Raw genomic sequence first — 16,321 nt, 5'->3', positions numbered from 1 at the left:
AGTCTATGGTGCACAAAGATGGAAGAAAATGAAGCAGAGTTGACCTGAATCTGGCTCCCTCTGGAAAGAGAGAGAATGTAGTATGTGTGAAGCGGTATGGTGACGCAACAGGCTAGCCTTGGGGTCACTGCTGTAAAGGTGACATGACTATTTCCTAAGGCTATGTCGGGGCAGAGCGGCAGCTAAAGAAGACAGAGATGATCATTTCCCAAGTTTATTAAAAGGGGGCAGAAATAACACAGAAACCAACAAGGCCAATGGAAACCAGAGAAAGAGAAAATAAATGTAGGTTATAGCCATTAACAACCATCAGCAAAGCCTCTACGTAATCCCTTTATCCAAGGAAGATACAGTTTCCATGTGTTTAGTATTCATGAAGCATCCCAGGGAAGTAGCGAGGTTGCCGCTGTAAAAATTTAAATAGCTCCATGCCTGCTCCTTCACTGGATGGAGCTGAGACAGGGCACTGTAGGCTGTACAAAAGGCTGAGCTGAACCCTCCATCGCCGAGGTCTGTGCTCTGCAAGGGAGTGATTGGCATTTGACACAGAAAACACGAATCCTGATCTGAAATCGCCTCCGCAGGCAAATAAAATAAATCGGATAGAAGAGATTTCCACCAAGAAGGAAGAAAAATATCAAAAAGCTTAACCTTCAGAAATGAGTAAAAATTTTAAAAAAAAGGTTCATTTTTGGGCCAACCACTTTTAATTGTTAATTAAGTTGTAAAAGAAAAAAATGTACAAAAATGCAATTATTTTAATTCTTTTTAAAAGAAATCTCTAATGTCATTAGTTTTTAGATAACAGAGAAACACTTCTCCACAACCAAAAACTTCTGGTTTCTAAGACTACTCGAATTTTTCTTCTTGTCAGGAACCAGAGGACGGTTCCCTGGCAAAGGGAAGAGTGTGGTGATTGGTGCAGTAGAGAGAAAAATAGTCAAAACATTTGAATTTTATTCAACAATATTGCTGAAAGAACTTGCTTATATTATTAGCACACCTCCTGGGACTGCTTACCTCTCTTGTTGGCACTAGTATCAGAGCGTAGGGGCCATCACCACGCTGTTGAACAGAAGAAAAGAATGCCATGAGTTGAATGAACACAGGTCATAGGAATCTGGACAGATATTGGGGGTAGCCACTTGTAAACATCAGAAGCAGTCTTATTAAGGAAAGTGATAAGATGGTTTACTGTGCTTGTATGCTCAGCCACTCAGTCGTGTCCGACTCTGCGACCCTGTGGACTGTAGCCCGCCAGGCTCCTCTGTCCCTGGGATTCTCCAGGCAAGAGTACTGGAGTGGGTTGCCATTTCCTTCTCTAGGGGATCTTCCCAACCCAGGGTTCGAACCCAGGTCTCTCTGGGATTCTGTATCATCTGAGCCGCCAGGGAAGTCCATTATCATGGAACAATGATCTAGAAGTTCTGACCCATGCAATCAGACAAAGAAATATGCATGAATCTGGAAAGTAGGATGTAAAGTTGTCATTATTAGCAGATGATATTTTATCCTAAAGAAAAAAAAAGCTTAAGAAATCATTTGAGAATCTATTATAGAAAGACAATTCAGTCAACTAGCTGAATGTAAAATTAATATATAAAAATCAGTAACTTTCCAATGCAGAAAGTTAGATGGAACCATGTTTAGAATAGCAAAAAAAAAAAAAAAAGAAAAGCAAAAACAAAAAACCCCAACATAAAAAACTACACTTCACAAAAATACAATAAAAAATTTTAAATACCTCTGAGGCACATAAAATAAAATTTAAATAAATGATTCTTGGATAAGAAGACTCAATATTATTAAGTTAATCTTCCTAAATCAATCCATAAATGTAAAGCAATTCTAATAAAAATGCTATGAACATGCATATTTATGCATATATAAAATATCAAGAAAATGTCACAAAAATACATATACATGCATATAAAAAATAAGCTGATTTCAAAGTTCACATGGAAAAACAAATGTGCAAGAATAATCAAGATATTTCTGAACATCAAGTGTTAAAACAACTTAAATACGTAGTAGTTTTTTAAAAAATTGATGCTACCACTTAAAGAGATTATAATAGCAAATACAATCCAGAATCAAATCAAACACATACAAAAAGTCATGAAATACGGTAAGGGGCAATTTATATCAGCAATGAAAAGACGGACAATTTAAATGCCCTTTCAAAACTAAGCTAGAAAAATAAAGTTGGAGTTAAATTGGCCTTTTTACAGATGACATGAAACTCAGAAACTATAAAACATGAAGAATTTTATTACACAAAAAATTTAAAATTTCAGAATGAAAAAGTAATAAAATTGAATCAAATAACATGGGAAAAAATATGCCATACATAAGAGAAAGGACCATTTCTTAGTTTATAAAGGTTTGTAATTGAATTAAAAATAAAAATAAAAAAGACCATCAACTCAAACAGAAAAATGGAAAAGGGCGTAACAGTTAATTTATGGAAATAATAACTCAAAATATGACTTTTAAACATGTGAAAAAGATGCTCAACTTTACTCCCAAGAGAAATTCAAATTAAAACTATGACACAATATTTTTCCCCTGTCAGATGAGCAAAAATAAAACAGCCAACAGTGTTGATAAAGGCACGGGGACACAGAAACTCTTGTACAGTGTTGGTGGGAATGAAAACTGGTGTACCTCCTTTTAAGATCAATTTTGGTATTATCTACCAAATAAAAATACAAATTCCATTTATAAGAGTTTCTCAAAAAGATTCATAAGTGTGTGTAAAGAAGCTGTTTAATTGCTTTGTAGCAAAATGTTGAATACAAAATAAATTTCATCAATGAGGGAATGACTCAATAATTTATGGTACATACATACAGTGGAATACTAGGCGGCCATAACAAAAAACAAAGCAGGTCAACACAGTAATGGTAAGAAATCATCCCCCAAACATATTAAGTGAAGAAAAGCAAGGCACAACCATGCACAGCAAGCAACCATTTCTGTATCAAACAAGCAAAAACCTCAGCCAGAGGAGGGGGGAACTACACAAACTCAGATTCACTTTACACGCAAAGAACATCCCTGGGAGGAAAAACAGGAGGCTGGTGATAAGGACCACACTATCCTAAGAGCTGTGCCATCTGGGCCAAGGGGCAGTAGAACCACTCACTGATCACTGTATGTTCTTTGGTACTCTTCAAGAAAAAATTTTAACATATACATTATATCCATAAATAACAGTAACAATGATAGAAGAAAACAAAGTAATCTGAAAAGGGTCCAGTGGTGCCTCGCACCTCCAAAGTGCTAGGACACATAGGGGAGGAACCAAAACTCTGTCAGGGAACTTCCCTGGTGGTCCAGTGGCTAGGACTTCACCTTCCAATGCAGGGGGTGTGGGTTCAATCCCTGGTTGGGGAACTAAGATCCCACATGCCTCCCAGCTGAAGAACCAAAAGAGAAAACAGAAGCAATATTGTAACAAATTCAATAGGCTTTAAAAAAATGGTCCACATTAAAAAAAAAAAAAATCTTGGGGGAAAAAAAAACACATTAGTGTAGAAGCTAAGCACAGATTTAGTGGCAAATTAAATTACAAGGATGGTTTTCATGTTTTGCATAGGAAATATTTACCCACAAGGAGAAAAAGATTTGGAATTCAAACTAGAGGTGTCTGTACTCGACATCTTTGCAAGAAGCTGAAGCCCGGGCGGGGAATGGTAAACATGTTAGTACAACGGTATCAACACCGCAGCGTTAGAGATTCTGACATTTCAAAAGGTGTTACTACACAGAGAAGAAGAAAGAACAATCAGTTCCTCGCAGGGCAGAAGTGAGTGAGGAAGGATGCATGGGATGTTAAAAAAAAAAAAAAATGAGAGCCCAAGGAGCTGAAAGTGTGGAAACACAGAAAATTGGTCCATTCTCATCCCATCACTACAGTAATTGAAGACTGCTGGGTGCCTTGAATTCGCTGCTCCCTCCAGACAGGTTTTTAACAGGCCAGATCCATTTACATTGAACCACAAGGGCCTATACTGAATGTTACTTGAAATAAATTTGGGCTTGGAAAACCATTTCTACAGTATATTCCCATCTTTAATAGAACGAGCTGTTATTGATATTAAAAAAATAGTTGAGTAATAAAAGCAATGACATACACGGCCGGTTAATGCTCTGAATATAAGCAATTCAGAACATTGCCCTTCATACAAGTCCACGTTGCTGACGACAAGGACACTCAGCGGGCAGGCACTGTCACCAGGATCGGGGAGGCAGGGCTCCACTCTTCCGGTGCAACGCCTCCCTCAATTCTGGCAGCCCCAGGACACAGGTTCCCCGTGATCCCCCCCGGGGCATATAGGGATGGAAAGATGTGCTCAACATCTCACTCAGGCCCAGGTTCTGAGCAGAGCCCCAGGCTGTCCACTCTAGGAACACAACACATCTCTGCTGTCCTTAGTTCACGGGTCCAGGAAATGAGTCAGCTGCGCTGGAATTGTGGGACCCGCGCCAGCTCAGATATACGCCCAAACCCTGCAACTTTCCAAGAAAGAAAAAACCCTCCACTGTCTACAGACGTTCTCTTGAGGTATCTAAAGGGCTGAGACTTCAGATACTGACCTAATTAATTCATATTTCTTCTCTAATCTGTACCAGGTACAATCCGAAAGCCCCTTGTATGAACCCCCTCACTGCAAAGTACCCAGTGGAAGCAAACACCAGTCATCCACAGGAAACAGAATTCTCACTTATCCACCTCAGAGAAAGCCAGTATTAGTTTGAAAAGTATCTTTCTCATCTCTGAGTGTGCATGCACATATGTATGTGCATACACACGATCACTAGTTATGAACCTGGACTTTCATTATACACACTGCTTTACATCCTCCCTTTTTTAACATGGCAAGAATGCCTATCAAGTCCACGAATAGGAACTGAAGAAAATAATCACTTTCACTTGAATGATTGTGTAGGATTTGTTTTATTGACTTAAAATCATCTAAATAAAGTTTAAATAAATTTGAACATGTTCATCCTGAAATAATTTCGGGTTTACACAAAACTACACAAATAGTTCAAAGAACTCCCTTACCCCCTCCTCCCAGCTTCCTTATATGACTTTGATTCTCAAAATCATTATGTTAAGATCTTATGGAAAAATCTGAACAACCTTTGGGCCAACCTGATACACTGGAAATTAACACTGATTCAACATTATCAGTTAATCTGATTTTCTAACACGCCTTTTCCCAGACTCGGATCCAATTCAGAGCCACATGGCACTCAGCTGTCGAGTCTTTTTTGTCTCTTTTACCCTGGGGTAGAGCTTTAGTACATCTTTGTCTTCTGTGACCTCAATACTTTTGAAGAGTACTGGCTGGTTGCTGTGTAGAATGTCTTTTGACTTGGCTTTATTTGATGTTTGTGATCAAACTAGAGTTGTGCATTTTTGGCAAGAAAACCAGAGAAGGACTTCCTTTGTGGTTCAGTGGTAAAGAATCCACCTGCCAATGCAGGAGACACAGGCTCAATCCCTGGTCCTGGAAGATCCTCCCTGCCGCGGAGCACCTAAGCCTGTGCAGCACAAATACCGAGCCCGCGCTCCAGAGCCCGGAGCTGCCACTCCGGAAGCCCTCACGCTGCACCTGGAGAGCAGCCCCGTCTGCTGCAGCTAGAGAGAAGCCTGTGGAGCAGTGAGGACCCAGCACAACCAAAAACAAGCAAACAACAAAACATATGAAAATGAAAATATATATACACACACATATATATGAAAGGAAACCAGGGAAGTACTATTTCATCCCTCATACCCCTAGCAGGAGACATGTGAGGTCAACACAACCCAGCACTGGTGAGGTCTCCTGTGACCACGTGGTTGAGGTGGTGCCAGCCAGGCTCCCCACCAGAAAGGTACCATTTTTTCCTCTATTTCCTGGAAAGATAACTTCAGTGTGTAAATATCCCATTTTCATCACACTTTCATCCACTCACTCTCGCATTTCCAAAGATTCCTGCCTGAAGCAGTATCACCGTGGCATTTGCCACATGATGATGTCCTATATGAAATCACTGGAATTCTACTGCAAGGAAGGGCTTCCCCTTGTCCCATCTGTTTAGCCAATAATTCATTTGTGTCAGTTTGGACTCAGGGTATTTGTTTTAGACTGTGGACCGGAACCCAACACTATCATTATTTATCTTGTCACTGCAATAACAGGAAGGCTGGACACACATCCAATCTGGCGTGCCCAAACCAAGGAAAAAAGTGACCAACCAGCTCTTCTTATCTGCCTGTGAACTACTCCACTTCCTATTTCTATTCTCACCATTTCCTCTCAACTCAGAATAACCAGGGTGTATTCGTGAGATTCCAGGTTCTGAGATGATACTGATGCCCACGGAACACGGAAGTCACATGGCCTCCTCAGGATCCGTGCCAAGGAACCTAGTTCTGGCCCTACTGGCCCAGGTGCTAAGTCTGTTTCACAACTAAAGAAGAGGTCTGAGAAAATACGAAATACAAGGCGGCCCAACTGTCACACTCACTAATGGGGTGCTTATTTTCACTTCTACTATTCATGGCAAGTCCCTGTTTTTAATACAATGCTAACTGTTTCCGGTGAGAAGAGCTTGGCCTCTGGAGCCACAGAGAATGGAGGTGGAAATGCAACTTCAGGCTCACTCCTCACATGGCCTTAGGGTGGTATTTAACTTCAAGTCTCCTTGTTTTTTTTTCAAATTGAGGTAACAGTAATTTCTTCCAATTTAGTGCGATTAGGGCGGTTAGCAAGCCAATTAGATAACGTGAGCAAAGCATTCAGCACCATGTCTGACACAGGAGTAGCATCTTACAAATGTTCCCTAGTAGACTTGCTAGAATGACTGTTACATTTGTCTATTATTTGTTCTATTTTTTATTCTATCCCCCACTCTGGGCACAATCTTTGATGCAACATGCTTACATAGTAAATGAATTAAACAGAGGTAGGAAAACAAAGCTAAGTGGAAAGATTTTACTGCTTTGGTTCAGTTTGATGGTTTCATATGCACCATGAACAATAACAGAAAAAATGCACTTTCTTTTGTTTTTTTGGCCTTGTTGAGCAGCTTGCAGGAAGATCTCCAACTAGGAGATCTTTGTTCTCCAACTAGGGGCTGAACCCAGGCCCCCAGCAGTGAAACTCCAAGTCCGAACCACTGGACCACCAGGGAACTCCCAGAAAGACAGCCTTCCTACTCACCTGTATTTTGGATTGCATTGCTTGAAGAGACTGGACCACAGGGATGCAATAGGCAAGAGTTTTACCTTTTAAAAGAGGACAAGAGGAATTAAAACCAGAGTCTGAGGACATCAGAAAACCAAAGATAGTAAAGGAAACTGGCGCTGCCCTGAAGTCTGGGGATAGGAAAAGTGCACTCACAATCAGGGGAAAACGGAAGTCATCTGTCTCACAACTCCTAGCTCTGCTCTGTGAATGCAGTGCTTCTTCTAATAAATCTGCAGCTTCGCTCCTTTAACGTCTAACAAGGGAGACAATGATACGTTCCCCAAGTCTCACAGAAGCTCAGCTCAGTGAATATCCCTAGGAACTAGAGAAACTCCCCTCCCTGGGGTTACCCTCAACCTTTCAAAGGAGCTTCTGAGGGCAGACGTGTCCTCTGTGGAGCGTTCACGGTCAGGTGCCAGTTGGAAGCCCAGAGCCGGCCTCCAGAAACCAAGGACAAACCACGGATGGCAAACCTTGGGCTTCCGCGCACCTGGACAGTGGCTGAGCAGGGGAGGAAAGGACAGCTGACCTGCTCTTACAGGCACAAGAGGTCAGAAAAGCTATTCCAGACTGTTCTAGAACAAAACCAGTGTTCCGTGATTGAGCACAACTGGCATCTGATCAGTGTGTGCTCATGGCAAGAGTGTTTTAACACCAGAAAAAAATATTCATTGCCACTGGAGTGAAGATGGACGGCTCTGGCCATAGATGGTGGGACCAGGTGGAGACCTGGGAGGGGCGCTGAGAAATGACCGCGGAACCTGACTCCTTTCTGATCATTCCTGATTGTGGTCCCACTGATCAACCCCTTCCTTTCAGGGCTCTGATCAGAAGCAAGCACGGCCTCCCCTCCCCCTACCAAACAAAGCAGCCACCACCATCAACAGACAGTTCACCACACGACCGTGGAGGAAGGGCAGAAATCAAGTGACGACTGACCTGAGCCCGTCTGGGATCGCACGAGGGCATCTCTGCCTTCCAGCAACACGGGGATGCTCTGCTTCTGAACGCTTGGGCCGCCCGGAAGAAAGAGCACATGCTTACCTATGATGTACTACCCACCCAGGTTTATAGGCAGAGACACAAGATCCACAGAATGCAACTGCCCCAGGCTCTATGTCACCTTGGAGATCACCTGAACAGTCATGGGAAGGACTGAGAAGCCCTTGATGGTTAGAAGGGCAAAACCCTAGTTAAATTTTTGGAACTTATGGGGCTGAAAAAGTTTAGGCAACCCAGAGTTTGGCTGGTATACTATACTAATTAAAAAGAAAAATGTGACAGGTGTGATGACAAGCTGGAGCCACCACAAAGCACATCACATACTCTTCTCTTCTGAACCAGGGAATATGAAGCAATAAGACGTTATGGAAAGATTCCCAAGCAGAAGAGGGAAAGCGGGGCTCGTGAGCCCCGCAGACAGCCAGGGATTGCTGCCCATTCTCTAGAAAACTAAATACGACTGCCACGGACAAGGTAAGATGTATGTCCAGGTGTGTATTCACAAACAAACAACGAAAATGACAAGGTCTTACTGCATAGTATAGGGAACTATATTCCATGTCCTGTGATAAACTAAAATGGAAAAGAACATGAAAAAAGATACATATATATAATTGAATCACTCTGCTGTAACAGCAGAAATTAAGACATTATAAACAAACTATACTTCAATAAAATGAAAAAAAAAAACCTGAAAGGATATGGAAACCACATTTGATTGCTAAAACTGAACAAAACAGTAACAAAGGGGCTCATTTTTTCTTTGATACTTTTACTAACAGCTACTTCTAAGTAAAAGGTAACATTTAAACGTCCATAAGCACACACACTCAAAGGGGAGGGGGGTATCATTTTTGCTCCATACCTCTCACTACTCCATTTCCATTTTCCAGGAGTTGTCACTAACATTTAAAATCTTTTTTTGGCATCCCATTACATCCAGCCAAGTATTTACTCCTATCTTGTAGCTGACTCTACTTCTTACTACTAAGAAATTACAAGATAAATTCTATATTTTAGACAAATTATTTTTAGGCAGCATGGACCACAGTGGCAGCCCATGCAGACCACTCTGGACAAGAGACCTCTTAAGAGTTCAGAGCTGAGGGTGGCAGGGATGGAGACCCAGTTCCATGTACTGTGTGGGGAAGCAGAGTGGTTACCAAGCCCTCAGGGGTTAATAATCTGGCATTGCTCTCTAATGCCAAGACAAGAGTTTGCTGTCCTCCAGGGACAATTCAGATTTCATTTGCTTATACCCACTTAAATCCTGAGAAAATCAAGAGACCCAGAACTCTTACCTGGTCATACTAGACATATTTAAGACTGTATTTATTGTTGAAATCTAAGAGAAAAGACAAAAAAATAAATAAATACTTCCCTTTATCTAATTTTTTTGGTATAAATACATTTAATGCAAATAAAGATACAAAGAAAGGGAAAATACTGGGGTAAAAACTGATGATCACAATCCAATCAAGTTCCTCCAAACCAATGGTTCTCAACTGGGAATGGTTCTGTGCACTGCCTCCCTGCCAGCCTGCCCAGGACGTGTGGCAACATCTGGAGAAACTGTTGGTTGTTACAACTCAGGGGCGGGGATGCTCCTGGCATCGCGTGAGCACAGGATCTGCCAAACATCCTACAACACGCGAGGCAGCCCGAGACTCAGAGGCCCCGTCTCCAGTGCGCCCAGGACCCGGGCTTGGAAAGCCGCTGCACTCTGCGCTGAGAATGCGAGCACAGGAAACCTGCCCCAGCGAAGAAGCCGGTAAGCCATGACCGTGTGAGCCAAGAAAATCTGGACTTCCTAAAAGCGAATGTATTTTTCTCGCCTTACTCATAAACATAACTGGAACACTCATTCATGGTGGTTTGGTTTTTTTTAAGTGTCCATGTTCAAAAAGACCCTTCTTCCTTCAGTTCTTTATGACTCCCTTAACAGCAAGATGATAGCTCATCTCCCTCTCCTAGGCTCACTGTGACACTGGCCACCCAGTGTCTGGATGCCATGTTTATCCGGGAATTATAAGGTGGCCTTCAAGCCAGATAAGTGGAGTCCCAGTCCTAAAGTGAGTTAGGTGAGCAAAAAACAGAAAAGGGGGGTGGGGGTGAGGACAGTGAACAGATTCCTGAGCTCACGTAACTGTCCTGGAAAAGCGTCCTATCGATCTGAGTTTAGCTGGGTAACCTGGAACAGATACAACCCTTTTTTAATTTTTTTCTTCCTAGAACTGTCACTTCACAGACATTCTGAATGAACAAAACAGATTCCCATAATCGAGACACCCAGAAAACAAGGAGGGATACTTACAAGATGTGGGTGGAGATCCAGGGCTTGAAAAGCATCTGAAGTGAACACCTCTTCTTGAACCTGCTTTACTACAGGTCTGCAAATAATGAAAAAGATGCAGACATCAGTTCCAAGAGACAAAGAAAAAGGCAGAAGACACTTAATTCCTTTCATTCTTGCAGGGTGTCTACCCCTGGACATACCTGGGGAGTTCTGGAATCTCAGGGTTGTTTTTAAACAGCGATGAAGTCTTAATGCCCAGCTTCCGTTCCTGGTTTCCATCACTCGCACCGGCTGAAGACTTCTTGGGAGAAAAGCTTTTCTGTGCCTTCCCCTTCAAGGTCCTGCGAGTCTCTCTCGTGGCAGTTTTCTTGGCCGGGAGAAATGAGGCTTTGCTCCTCCGTTTCGCCGGGGGAGCCTCGCTGGGCGCTTGGCATTTTCTTTTGGTGGCCGCTGCTTGCTGTGTTGTTCCCAAAAGGAAAGAGCGACAAGAGACGCGTCAGTCCATGAAGACAGACCTCAGAGTGAAGCCTGACTGCCCACAGAACTGCATCTCTCCCTGCCGAGATCATTACTCCCCATATGTCAAGCGACAGTTTAGGGTCTGCAATCAGATTCTTTAACTTGGCCCTTTTTACCCCAAAAGGGAGAAAAAAACCACCCCACAAATCTCAGCTGATCCATCTACCAGACCTTACCAATTGTCTTAACCTCCACTTCCACCAAGATCATCAAGGGAGAGACATTTTTCAGGCTGAATGTTAACAACTGGAGTCTGTTTGCAGGGAAAGGAGGACCCACCTAGTGAAGTGTGCAGCTAAGGTGATCCAAATCCCTAGGAATCCATTTACACGGCAAGCACAGGGAAGAGGAGCGATGAATCTTTCCTCTCTCCACCAACAAAGCCCATCGGTTACTGCACGTGCCCAGGAAGCGGAAACCTTCATTATCGCCTAGCCTGAGCACTTGGATGGCTGTCATTCTCTGCCCTCATGCTGCTCCCCCAGATTCAGGGGGTTTGGAGACGATTCCTCCTCCCAGCTTCCATTCCAAATGAGAATTCTGCTCCATCCATCACCTCCATTGCAATTATTTCCAACGCTCTTCGCCTTTCCATTCCCCATCTGATCACCGATTACAGGCTACAACACGAGATATTTTCCTGCCTGTTGCTTCTTATTTCCATAACATGAATGTTGTTAAATGCATGATGTCCAAACTTCCCCTAGGAGAAGAATATCCAATTCCTCTATTTTCCTTGACCTTCTCTTCCCATTTACATTACACATGAATATACAAACATCCCTTGAGTAGCTGGGGCTTATTATTCTGGAGTTCTGATTTCTCTTGGAATATGCTATCTTCCTCTTGGCTTGAGATCATGACTTCTGCGTGCAGACATCAGTTTGCTTTAGCCGTGACTGTCAGCTTCTGACTAACGTGGCATTAACAACAGTTCTCTGTTTCTGGCAACCTTAAGGGCACCTATAGCTAGGTAATTCAATATATATAACTTCAAATATTTGGTATTAATATTTAGCATTGGTATTAACATTTAGTATTGATAATCTGCTTCATTTTACAAATGTCACAGATTTATTTTTACAAAATCCCCAATTTTCAGACTAAAAAGAGATGAAGTCAAGAATCAGGTCTCATTTGCAAGATGGGATGAAATGTGCATATCTTGCTTGGTTTATAGAATCACAGGCTCTTGAAGCACAAAAAGGCCAAAAAGCCTCTCCCGCTGCGCTTGTGTGGACCTCCCATCATAGGAACCCTGCCAGGCGGCCCTGCAGCTCCTGCCTGCACCTCCTCCTACTGTTCTCCACCCCAAGAGGCAGCCCATTCTGTTCCTGACCAAATTCCAGGGGTCAGGAAGTTCTTTCTGACATTCAGGCAAAACGTGTTTCCTGCAAGATCCAAGTCCTAGTCTGCAGTTTGTTCTCGGCACCAACTCTTGTATACAACACTCCTTTGTTCACCACAGAATTCTATTTTTTTTTCTCCTTCTTTGGACTTAATATCCCAAACAGGACACAGACTTTAGACCCCTTATCATCCTAGTCATTCTTTATTCCCCTGTCAATGTCTCTCTAAGTGTTTCAAGTTAAACACACTATCAGGTGGGCTTTCCATTGCACTCAGGCTAAAATCCAGAACATGTGACCTGAGCTATGAAGAATCTGCCTTTGCCCATCTCACCAGCCTTAGCTTTACTCTCTGCCATCCTGGTATTCCTTAAATTCTGAGGATGTTCTGAGCTCCTTCTCTCCTCAGGGCCTTTGCACATGCTACTCCCAAACCTACGTCCCCAACCTACCCTCTTGAACTCATTCCTCAAATCCAGGCTCACCTGCTGCATCCTCAGAGGAGCCATTCCAGACTTTCTGCCTCCACCTATCAAACCAGGGTCCCTGTCCTTGGCTCTCCTGGCGCCCTTCTCCTTTGTAGCACTCAGTGAAATAGTAAAGACAGGGTGTCATTCGCTGTGTGATGTCTGTCTTTCCCATTAGATTGTTATAAATGGATAAGCCTCTGCTGGAGAGCACTGCATCCCCTGCACAGGACCGTGTCTGGCACAAAGTAAGTGCTCAATAAATACTTGCAGGATGAATGAACAACACGTTATGGAATGACCCTTTTCTGTACTCTGGACACTGTTCTACTTGTCAATTCCCTTGCCCCCAGCATCCATAACATATTCATTAAAAAAAAACTGACCACTCAGTAGCTGTCAAGTAGCCTGGCTCTAAAGGTACAAAGATCTGACAAGCCCATGAAGAAGTCAGAGACAAGTGGACGAGACAAAAGTGTAAGACTGCAAACCAAACCTGTAGCTGTACTAAAGAACAGTGTGGACAAAGTGTTTTAAGGGCACAAAACAAGAAGACTACCATGGCCCATGGCAAGGGGGAGGGAGGCAAAGATACAGGAATGCTTCATGGGGTGGCAGCTGAGTACCGGAGCAGAAAAGACATACCTGGATCTTTTTAAAAATATGCAAGTCCTTGAGTCCACTCCCCCACCTGCCTCATGAAGGGATATGGCAGGCAACCTCTAGGGCCCATCCAGCCCTAACAGTCTACATGCTGAGTCTTTGACATTAACAAGCATATTAAATAGTTACTATGCACCAGGCAGTATGCTAAGTACTTACATGAGTGATGTCACTGAGCCATACAGTACTGGTATTACCCCATCTTAAGATAACAACACTAAGGTGGCGATGGGAGGTGACCTGTCCCAGCATCACTGAGGGATCAAGGCTTTGACCAAGCATTGATTCCACAGCCTAGTTACTAACAGTAATGCTGCAACACCATTTAGAAACTGTATCCTGTTTGGTTAGAAAACATTATGTACAGTTTAATCCCTATTTTGCTCTGCTTCTTTTCTAGAAGGATGTACATCACAATGTTACCCAGAGTTATCTCTGAGTATGGCAATTGTGGGTTTTTTTTTTAAATCTACTTTCCAAATTTCCTACAATAAATCTGTGTGTGTATATATATACATATATATATATTTTTTTTTTTTTTTCTTTTTTAAGGAAAAACACTCCGTGTAGTGTTAGAGCATAATTTAAGTTGTCAAGGTCTTTCCAAGTCCAGTACATTAGCTACTTATGCCAAGTTCAAGCTATTAGCAAATTTGGTCAGCATACACAGAATTCTCATTCAAGACATAACAAACATGCAGACAAGCCAACACAGACAGAGAGCTGTTAAACAATATTCTTTTGATATAGTGGTTCAAGCGATCATAAAACCAGATAACTTACATTTATTTACTCAACCCACTCAATGAACTTTTAGTAAGTGTTTTCTATGTCTTGCATGTACTTGGTATAAGCACCTTACTGACCTGATGGAGCAATTCTATCAGGTCAGTCAAAATGGAGTCAATATGACTTATAACTTTATACGAAGTCAAAATTACTGTTCTCATATAATAGGTAGGAAAAGTGAGGATCAGGGAGGTGAAGAAATTTCTTCAAGGTCACAGAACCAGCCATGTTGCAACGCTCTCATCCAATCCCAGGTCTGTCCTATTATTCCAAATCCCCTGTGCCCAACTGACTCTTTTGTACTTCCCTCCCCCTTCAGTATAGATGAAGCCACAACATCGCCCAGCCGAAAAGTTTTACTCACAAGCCTCTAAATCCTAAACTTGATAACCACGAAAAAAGTCTAGACAATAAACCAGACATTTGCTATGAGCTGATGTGAACTCAAGTAACTTCAGCGGCGCTATACTGGTTGAAAGGAACTGAACCGAACTCTGACAAAAAAATTTTCAATGGCATTAAATGATGCGTTTTTGAGAAGACACACACATACGCACACTTTTCTTGGCAGCAAACTGTATCCTTCTGGTCATTAAGACAAGATTTTTCAACAGATTTTCTGTCCTGTATTCCTCCTCTTAGCTAGGAGCTAAGTCAGCCCTAAAAACCAATTTTCTGCTCTGGTTTGGGCTAAATTTCAGGCATCTTTGCCTCTCTAACGAAGATATTGTATTGATGAGTTGTATTTTTCTTCCCCGCCCCCCAACCCTTCATGGCGCGCCGATGTATATCTCGGTTTCGAACACTCTTCAAAGAAATTTCTAGTCTCCAGTCCTCATTCCCGAAACAAACTGACCCTTAAGAGTAGCTGAGAGAAGATTAGAAGACGGGGCTACTGAGGGACTCAACGCCCCGAGAGTCCGTTTTTAACTTCGGGTGACAAGTCTCTTATCCCCGCCTTCAACTAACAAGCGGCCCCAGCCAGCTCCGCCCGCCTCCGCCCGCTCCGCTCCCGCTCCGAGCGCGTCTGCACGGGTCGTGGCGGCTCTTAAGACACGCGCGGTTCAGCGACTCCTCCCGGAGCTGCCCGATGTCTGACTTTTCCCCACCTCAACTCCGCGAAATTAATTCGAATCCCGACGGAGAAGGCCTGAACGGCAGCTTCCCGGCGCTCGGAGGCCCCACCCCCCCCACCCCCCCGGGAGCGAACGCATCTGGAAAACCGGATCAGAACTCACCCGCCTCGCGTGGGCCGGGCGGGGTTTGGAGAAGGTTCTGAAGACGGCGGCCCGGGGCTCGGGGACCTGAGGAAGCACTCCGCTGACGGCTGCCATGTCGACAGAGAGGCGCGTCCGGATCTCGCGAAACCCGGAGCGAGGCGCTGCTAGACCCCACGTGGACGCGCGCGAGGACCCCGCTGTAGCTGTCCCGCCGAGTCCTGCGCGCCCGCGCGCGCTTTCTGAGGGCCCCCGCCCCCCTCACGAAGGGGCCCGCGCCACTAGCGGCCGGAGCCGCGGCGCCCCGGGCCACAGGGCCGTCCCTCGTGGCGCGGCTTGTGCCGGGGGATGGGGGGATGCCAAGTCACACCGAACCCCAGAGTGATTGCCCTTGACGTTCTTTTGAAATTCCTCTCAGGAACGAGGAGAGGCGTGTCCCATCGAACCAGCGCCTCCTCCTTTGACTCTCCTCAGCACTTTAGTTGTCAGGAGCCGGGGGCGGGGGTGGGGGGGACTCCTTGCCCCTCGCCCACCCGCGATCCGGCCCCACCACAAGGTGAGATATTTTTAATTTATTTTTTTTACAGGCAGCGCCTTGGCCACCCGGCAGGGGCTGGGTTGCCTAGCAACGGCGGGGTCCTTCGTGGCTCGGCGGCGCTCCGGGCCTCAGGGGGAGAAAACCGCCGCTGAGGAAATCTGGGGGCCCGGCGGAGGCCGCGGTGCGGGAGGCGGCAACTGGACTGCAACGCGGGGCGGGGCGGGGCGGAGC

General features: G+C 44.1%; 1 protein-coding gene across 1 annotated transcript in view; it reads right to left on the bottom strand.

Annotated features, from left to right (window-relative positions):
* DDX31 (DEAD-box helicase 31) overlaps positions 1 to 15,825 on the bottom strand; it is a 73,549-nt gene extending 57,724 nt beyond the window's left edge. The window contains exons 1-7 of the mRNA XM_065928189.1: positions 15,574 to 15,825; positions 10,749 to 11,005; positions 10,567 to 10,642; positions 9,554 to 9,597; positions 8,190 to 8,260; positions 7,224 to 7,288; positions 1,021 to 1,065 (exon numbers count right to left, since the gene is read on the bottom strand). Of these exons, the coding sequence (XP_065784261.1) occupies positions 1,021 to 1,065; positions 7,224 to 7,288; positions 8,190 to 8,260; positions 9,554 to 9,597; positions 10,567 to 10,642; positions 10,749 to 11,005; positions 15,574 to 15,669 (654 nt within the window). The 5' untranslated portion in view covers positions 15,670 to 15,825. The remainder of the gene's footprint in view (positions 1 to 1,020; positions 1,066 to 7,223; positions 7,289 to 8,189; positions 8,261 to 9,553; positions 9,598 to 10,566; positions 10,643 to 10,748; positions 11,006 to 15,573) is intronic.
* Between the last annotated feature and the right edge of the window lie 496 nt (positions 15,826 to 16,321).

This window comes from Muntiacus reevesi, chromosome 3 (genome assembly GCF_963930625.1).
Source record: "Muntiacus reevesi chromosome 3, mMunRee1.1, whole genome shotgun sequence".
NCBI lineage: Eukaryota > Metazoa > Chordata > Mammalia > Artiodactyla > Cervidae > Muntiacus > Muntiacus reevesi.
The sequence above is the reverse complement of the archived record's forward strand: the minus strand, read 5'-3'. Positions and strand labels throughout refer to the sequence as shown.